This window comes from Pyricularia pennisetigena, chromosome 2, assembly GCF_004337985.1.
Source record: "Pyricularia pennisetigena strain Br36 chromosome 2, whole genome shotgun sequence".
Classification (NCBI taxonomy): Eukaryota; Fungi; Ascomycota; class Sordariomycetes; order Magnaporthales; family Pyriculariaceae; genus Pyricularia; species Pyricularia pennisetigena.
Genome location: NC_043741.1, coordinates 4,712,447 through 4,720,382, shown reverse-complemented (window position 1 = coordinate 4,720,382; position 7,936 = coordinate 4,712,447). Strand labels below are relative to the sequence as shown.

At 51.5% G+C, this 7,936-nt stretch overlaps 4 protein-coding genes across 4 annotated transcripts; 2 read left to right on the top strand and 2 right to left on the bottom strand.

The window, feature by feature from the left end:
- Positions 1-221: 221 nt before the first annotated feature.
- Positions 222-959, bottom strand: PpBr36_01324 (uncharacterized protein; the record flags this gene model as incomplete). Its single annotated transcript, XM_029888512.1, has 4 exons — positions 222-308; positions 456-548; positions 608-783; positions 953-959. The coding sequence occupies 4 exons, from the start codon at positions 957-959 to the stop codon at positions 222-224; spliced, it is 363 nt and encodes a 120-aa protein (XP_029752129.1).
- A 790-nt stretch (positions 960-1,749) lies between these two features.
- PpBr36_01323 (uncharacterized protein) lies at positions 1,750-2,193 on the bottom strand (the record flags this gene model as incomplete). Its single annotated transcript, XM_029888511.1, has 3 exons — positions 1,750-1,909; positions 2,004-2,064; positions 2,136-2,193. The coding sequence occupies 3 exons, from the start codon at positions 2,191-2,193 to the stop codon at positions 1,750-1,752; spliced, it is 279 nt and encodes a 92-aa protein (XP_029752136.1).
- Positions 2,194-2,624: 431 nt separating this feature from the next.
- Positions 2,625-2,876, top strand: PpBr36_01322 (uncharacterized protein; the record flags this gene model as incomplete). Its single annotated transcript, XM_029888510.1, has 1 exon — positions 2,625-2,876. The coding sequence occupies one exon, from the start codon at positions 2,625-2,627 to the stop codon at positions 2,874-2,876; it is 252 nt and encodes an 83-aa protein (XP_029752135.1).
- Positions 2,877-4,357: 1,481 nt separating this feature from the next.
- PpBr36_01321 (uncharacterized protein) lies at positions 4,358-7,321 on the top strand (the record flags this gene model as incomplete). Its single annotated transcript, XM_029888509.1, has 3 exons — positions 4,358-4,441; positions 4,548-7,112; positions 7,184-7,321. 3 exons carry the CDS (start codon positions 4,358-4,360, stop codon positions 7,319-7,321), a joined length of 2,787 nt encoding a protein of 928 aa, XP_029752134.1.
- Between the last annotated feature and the right edge of the window lie 615 nt (positions 7,322-7,936).

The window sequence follows — 7,936 nt, the reverse complement described above, 5'->3', positions numbered from 1 at the left end:
CCCGCAAAATCCTCGCTTTATTTCAGCGAGACCTAATAACCGGACCAGCTCCTTATGGCTGCCCCGAGAATCCACCAGGCCCAAAAAAGCCCTGCTCCTGCGGTACTGTCTCCTGTATGCACTCGCCCTGGGCTCAAAAACAAGTCCAGCTCTTTCTTTCGCTTCCGCCGCGATGGTTTAGGGCTCCTGATGCCGGGGTTAGACCGCTTGATGGAAACGTTCTAGAAATACCCGGCGCTCTCAGGGCCGGCGGAGTATGGTAGCATTTTGGAACCCAAGTTTGATGGGGCGGCCGGTTGGGTATCAGGCTATGGAGCATTGACGAGTTGACAAGGCAGATATTGGATGCCCCATCCAAGCAGACGGGAAAGTGCTGTTGCTCACCCGACACAGGTTTGTGTTTTTTTTTTCTGCCCACATAAAGACCCGCTGGCTATATGCTTGACCATGCCTACCGGGCTGTTGGTGAAGTTATTGTGGCTCCTTTGCATTCGGTAGAGCACTCCCCCCTGAACATCTGGAAGACGGCAAGGGCGGTCCGCATCCACCTCCATGTAAAAAAAAAAAAAAAAAAAAAAAAAAAGTTGAGAAAGGGGCCCAAGAACACCAGGCCTCTCCGGGCTCCGTTGAAGATACTCCCCGGGTCGGTACTCGCTTCGTCGCAAGGATTATCGGTGCATGTGAGCATCGAGAACCCGCACTCCACTGGAATTTGTTTCCAAAGGCCCACCGGTTCAAATTCTGTTCCTGCAGTAGCCAGTGGCAAAATTTTCTTGTTGGTTTCTGAGTTGAAAAATTTGGGACGACGTTGAGTTTATCCACTTTGGACGGCAACTCGACACTGACACTGTTTCCGGCCCCAAGTATCCCTGCTTCCGACTCCCGAGTGAAGGATTTTTTACCTGTGGTTGCCCCCTACACATACAGGACGCGGTATATCGCTTGGATAAACTTTGCATGGTGTACTGTACACCGGTATGTAGCCCGGGTTGTGTATTCCTACCTTGTGATGTACTGTATGCTATGGCTTGGTCAACTTTAATTACTCACGGTAGCAACCGTATTAGTACCACCACCCCAAACATAACTCAAGCCCTGGCAGGGCTGTCAAGTCAGTCCGGCAGCCATGGCATCCATCAGAAAATCGTTGAAGCTGCTGCTGGACCCGGAGAAGCCGTCCCGGGTAGGCCCGCCGATAGAAGCTTCGTACTCCGCATTTGCCGTTCCCCAATCGCCGTAACCATCTGGTCAGTAGTCTGTTCTCCCATCCCCCCTACGTCTCGGCAACTCCTGTACACAGACCAAGCAGTGTCGGATAGAACGCAGGCGAGACAAATACATTGGTTCGTCCCCAGAGATTCGGTATTGCCGCACGGCAGGCTGTACCGTATTACCCAGCCCCGGCGACTGATATGCCGGTCGTATGTGGATTCCCAAGAGGCCTGGGGGTGTCACACGATTTGTGAAGCGAAAGACCCTGATCGGCCATATCAGGAGGAAATGCCACCGCGAGGTCCGCCCAAACAAGTGGACCGGATAATTGGGACATGCTCATTGTCCACCAGACAGATGTCCAAGTTTGACAGGCGATCCGACCGAAGCCCCACGCCGCATATGTTTTCACATGATGTGAAGAGTGGTTGAGTAAGAAAATATATACTTGGGAGAGAGCTCGAAAGTCGGCCAGGACTTGATAGCCAGCTAGATCGTAGCAGCGAGCAGATACTGAAGCATACATCGATACTAGAATCATCCGGAAGATCTCTCAAAGATGGTGCGTGCAAGGAACGGGTTGTCAAGTGCCTTTGGTCGCTTCGAAACTATACTTTGATCATCGTAGGATCTTCGCCGTGAGCCAGACCACAAGCGAAGTGCCGCGGGCCCACGCGGCCCATAACGCCCATCAGATCTTATAACGAGCGAGTGTCATGGACATTGCTGCCGTTGGAACTTCTTCCATATATCAACGGGGAAGGTATCCGGTCAAATTTTTTGACAGGCACAACGGTTGATCTCCACCTTGTGATCCATCCGGGCGCGTATTGCGCATTACTCCAGAAGTACCTGCAATTTTACTTTGGTAAAAACTTTTTCTGTCAAGTCCCCACCACGCAATAAGCTCGGAAAATGCCCACGCAACCCAAGGGTTGCTGTGCGGTGAGAGAAATCACCGGGTATTGCCCTGGGAGACATGCTGATTGAACTCAGAAGTACAAATCAAATGCCTGAGGCAAGCAGTCCAGGATGTCCATGGCCAGTACCAAGAGCGTTTGGTTTTATACAGAGGAGTGGCCAGCGCATTGCCATATTTTCAAGCTGTAAATGTTGCCATTGTTCGTCTCCATTTTGTGTCGGTATATTACTGCTAGATAGACAACATTCCTGAAAGTCAACCTTCCCCAGGCCCGACTAACTTTAGTTATGGTCTAGAGCGAGATCTAGATTCAAGGTAAGATGCGGAGGCAAGCCTTTCACACGAGGGGACTTACCAGTCCAGCATCGTTCGAGACACATTCTATAGCAGCAACTCTCCTGCACCTAAGTGAGCACTTATTTTGGCGTTCAGGACACTGAACTGATGCTCTCGATATGTACTAACTATCTAATCAGATAACAGATAACACATGAGAGGTTTGGCGGCTGGTGGTTACAGCCACAGGTGGAAAAGAGGCTTGACAAATCGGTTGGCCTATCAGCCCCTTTGTAGCCGTGGGGCTCTGATACCTCGGAAATTTATCAATCCGGCCCCGCGGCTTGCGGAAAATGTCAACAGCCGCGTTGTGGGCAACCAACCGAACACGAGCCAGGACAAGAAGGGGTTAGTCCGCCCCGTCCATATTGGTAGCATCTGTATCCGTCAGCGGGAGCAACAGTAGGAGCAGCCTTGGTTTAAGCGCGAACCCCAGCCACCACTGCCTTGATGGTGGACACCATCCGAAAAGGGCTACTTCAACGTCGGTCTGAATTTATTAAGTGCTTACCCATAACAACCATCCCCAGCGCTGCCTCTGGACGAAAATAGGATCGTCGTTCAAGTGTTTTGCTGATGTTTTTTTTTTTCTTTTCTTTTTTTTTTTTTCCGGATGGCTGGCGTGTGTCAGCAGAACACGAAGAACACCGCCACGTCAATTCGCGCGCCCGACACACCCAGGCTTGCCAGGCAATCAATCAGTCGGCATTGGCTTTGCTGTCCCTTTTACTTGTCATGTCCATGCAGCCCTTGTGGCTTGTGAAAAAGGGGAAGGGTCCACTGGAGTATCTAAATCTGTAACGTGCACGTACCAGAAACTCGTCTTTTGCGGGCAGAAAGCTTGGCCTTGCGCTGATTGATGGTGCGAAGGCTTTTTCGTCTCAAATAAGTGCACCCTTGACAAGGCGTCACACAGACTTTCACCTGACAGACAGGCAGCCCCCCCGAACTATCAGATGTACTGAAAAAAAAAGGTTCACTTGATGGACGAACATGAACATTGACGAAAAAAAGGTTATCAGTTCCTCAAGACTGAGCTGCTCCATTGTTTACGTGTTTGTCCGAAAGCCAAAGACCTTTGAAGCTGGAGTGCAAATACCCAGTACGAGCAGCAATGTGGATCTCTAATTCCGCATTCGACTCTCCCTACTGGCTGCTTTCCTGCGTGACGTCGTTTGTCTGCAAAATCCTGGCAAAGGGGGCCCCGATCGCAGGGGTGCGCCAACTGGCAACTGGCCCGTCATGTTTCCAACGCGCTCCGCCGTCCCCATCGGCTTCCTGAGCTCAGCCACAGGCAATGCAGCACCTGAGATTATTCGCCTTTTCCGTCAAAAAAATTGTCGCTGGGCCGCCGGTTGCCTCAGGTTCCTTACCTCACCTCAGCAAGTGTCAGCTTCTTCTTGCAAAAGAAGAAAAATATTGATCCAGGCCATCGCCTGTCGCCAGTCCATCAACAACAAACAGGTGGCTATTTTGGCCTAATTGTCATACTTACAACGCATCACAAACCAAGGACGATCTGATCCATCGTTTGCTTGATCAGGATCTGGGCCGGCCTTACCACTAAGGTACCTTTTAGCTGACCCACAGGAGCTTTGCCTCCCTTTGGTAACGCCTTTGTCTTTCTAATTTTGCCGTCTCAGCCTTTCAGGATCCTGTCCTTTCCTGTCTAACCGCCGAAGCCGCCTTGCCTGCAATTTTTCTGCTACTTACCGCACTCATTAGCGGGAGTCGGCTCTGTTTGTTCACGATTCATTTTCCGGCTTTCTGATCAGGGTGCGGCGGAAACCCAATAACGTCTGCTCTGTTGTGTTACCACTTCCCCCCCTTCTTGCTCCCACTCGCACGCTCGTTACCGGCTGAGATACCCAAGATCAACACATCGCAATGGCGTATAGAGGCGCTGGAGGGCCGGGAGGCGGCCGTGACTACGATGGTCACAACATGCAAGACCTAAACCCTCACAGCCAGGTAGGCACATCCCATCTCGACTAATCCCTCCCGTAAAGTTTGCTCAACTTGTAACAGATGGAGCTTGACGTGGACGACTCTGACCTCAAACGTATTCTGCATACAGTATTCCAACGTCCAACTGCCTCCTGGGCACGAGCAAGAGGACGAGGCACACAGGTCTCTTCTGACCCAAGGCACAACGCTCTACGACCACGATCGGCTTGGCGCCCACACTCCCCCAGTGCGGCCCGTCTCGGCCTACAGTCTGACAGAGTCATACGCCCCGAACGCTCCTACTACCGTCCCTGGCTCCGCTGTCGGCGCGTCCCCCTCGCCATTTCAGAACGACTATGGTGTTTCGTCGGGTTACCAGGGTGCAATTGGCGGCCACCCGGATGACGGCTTCGGCATTGGCGGAGCCCCCCAACAAGGTCACCCTTATGATACCGAAGACAGCTGGGTGCAGCGCCAGAATCCCAACGCCGCTCCCCAGGGTGGTGGTCTGAAGCGTTATGCCACCAGGAAGGTCAAGCTGGTCCAGGGCTCAGTCCTGAGCATTGACTACAACGTTCCTAGTGCCATCAGGAACGCCGTGCAGCCCAAGTACCGTGAGCAGGAGGGCACCAACGAGGAGTTCATCAAGATGCGCTACACCGCAGCCACCTGTGACCCCAACGACTTCACCCTGAAGAACGGTTACGATTTGCGTCCCCGCATGTATAACAGGCACACGGAGCTTCTGATCGCCATCACCTACTACAACGAAGACAAGGTGCTGCTGTCCCGTACCCTGCACGGTGTCATGCAGAACATTAGAGACATCGTGAACCTGAAGAAGTCGACTTTCTGGAACAAGGGTGGCCCGGCTTGGCAGAAGATTGTTGTTTGCCTGGTTTTCGATGGTATCGAGAAGACCGACAAGAACGTTTTGGACGTTCTCGCCACCATTGGTATCTATCAGGATGGTGTCGTCAAGAAGGACGTTCACGGCCAGGAGACGGTTGCTCACATTTTTGAGTACACCACTCAGCTGTCCGTCACCCCGAGCCAGCAGCTCATCCGGCCCCAGGACGACGGCCCGAACACCCTGCCGCCTGTCCAGTTCATCTTCTGTCTCAAGGCCAAGAACAGCAAGAAGATCAACTCCCACCGTTGGCTCTTCAACGCCTTTGGCCGTATCCTGAACCCTGAGGTCTGCATTCTGCTTGACGCCGGTACCAAGCCCAGCTCGAGGTCGCTTCTCGGTCTCTGGGAGGGCTTCTACAACGATAAGGATCTTGGAGGTGCTTGCGGTGAGATTCATGCTATGTTGGGCCGTGGTGGCCGGAAGCTGCTCAACCCTCTGGTCGCCGTGCAGAACTTCGAGTACAAGATCTCCAACATTCTCGACAAGCCTCTGGAGAGTGCGTTCGGATACGTTAGTGTGTTGCCCGGTGCTTTCTCCGCATACCGCTTCCGTGCCATCATGGGACGGCCCCTCGAGCAATACTTCCATGGTGACCACACATTGTCCAAGATTTTGGGCAAGAAAGGTATCGAGGGCATGAACATTTTCAAGAAGAACATGTTCTTGGCCGAGGATCGTATTCTGTGTTTCGAGCTTGTGGCCAAGGCCGGCCAGAAATGGCACTTGAGCTACATCAAAGCTGCCAAGGGAGAGACCGATGTTCCTGAGGGCGCAGCCGAGTTCATCAGCCAGCGTCGTCGTTGGTTGAACGGTTCGTTTGCCGCCACTTTGTACTCACTGATGCACTTCGGAAGGATGTACAAGAGTGGACATAACATCATCCGCATGTTCTTCTTCCACGTCCAGCTCATCTACAACATCCTCAACGTCATCTTCACCTGGTTTTCTCTGGCATCTTACTGGCTTACCACTACTGTCATCATGGATCTCGTCGGAAACCCCCAAACTGGTCAAAACGCTCGCGCAGGCTGGCCTTTTGGTAACACCGTCACGCCGCTGTTCAACGCCGTTCTCAAGTACATTTACCTGGCCTTTGTCATTCTGCAGTTCATTCTGGCCTTGGGTAACAGACCGAAAGGCTCCAAGTACACCTACGTCACGTCATTTTTCGTCTTCTCGGTCATCCAGGCATACATCCTGGTTTTGTCTGGATACCTCGTCGTCCAGGCTTTCCAGACGCCTATCGGCGACCAGATCAAGACCGACACGGCCAAGGATTTCATGGATAGTATCTTTGGAAAGAGCGGAGCTGCCGGTGTTATTTTGCTTGCCTTGATCGCCATCTACGGTATCTACTTCATTGCCTCGTTCATGTACCTGGACCCGTGGCACATGTTCCACTCGTTCCCCTACTACATGTTGCTCATGTCCACCTACATCAACATTCTCATGGTGTACGCCTTCAACAACTGGCACGATGTTTCTTGGGGTACCAAAGGATCCGACAGTAATGAAGCACTACCTTCGGCCAATATCACCAAAGGCGAAAAGGACGAAGTCGTCGTGGAGGAAATTGACAAGCCTCAGGAGGATATCGACAGCCAATTCGAGGCAACCGTCCGTCGCGCTCTGGCACCTTTCAACGACGAGGAGAAGCCCGAGCCCAAGGATCTCGAGGACTCATACAAGTCTTTCCGTACCATGCTGGTCGTTCTCTGGCTCTTCTCCAACTGTCTCTTGGCTGTCGCGATTACTAGCGATAATTTCGACACTCTCACAAAGGTAAGCTCAAATTTTGAATGCCCTTGTTGTATTGTTTATATGCAGTGAAACTAACATCGTTTTGCCTCTAGAACCAAAACACGGCCAGAACTGCCTCTTTCTTCCAGTTCTTGTTGTTCGCCACCGCTTTCCTCTCTCTGATCCGTTTCATCGGATTCCTCTGGTTCTTGGGCAAGACTGGTATAATGTGCTGCATTGCCCGTCGCTAAGCAACAGCCGATTACGAGAGTCGCGGCAACTTCACGAGTTATGACACAAGCATGGTGATATTTCATCGTGGTCGAGCACGAAGCTTGCAAAAGATCGGATCGCCCATGTGTGCATTTTCACACATAACACACCAGCCCCATTGAACTACAGAGGGCCAGGATAGTCCAGAATATTTAACACCAATAATGACCAAGGCTTGATGGGGATGTATCAAGAAAACAAAAAAGGGATTTCTGTACATGGTTGTTTGGATTCGTGCTGCTAATTCTTGATTCTTTGAACCCTCATCTGGTTTTTGTCTTGTTTTATTTTGATACGTGGAAGCCGAAGGCACCCCGGCACAAATCTACACTCCGCCCGGTGTTCGCATTTCATTTCCCCCAAGGCCAGATCACTGGATGAATGGTCAGCCATGGTTCAGACGGGGGAAGATTGGCACGAAGAAATCACATGGCCTTGGCCTTTTACGGCTTTTGTTCCATTTTATGAAAGCTTTAGTGTTTTTGAATGAACTGATAATCAATGACTCCGTTCTCTTGACTTTCGATCTACCTTGTGTTGTGATCAAAGGACTTTTATGATAACTGTCCTTTTTTTGGCGTTTCCTTGTGTGT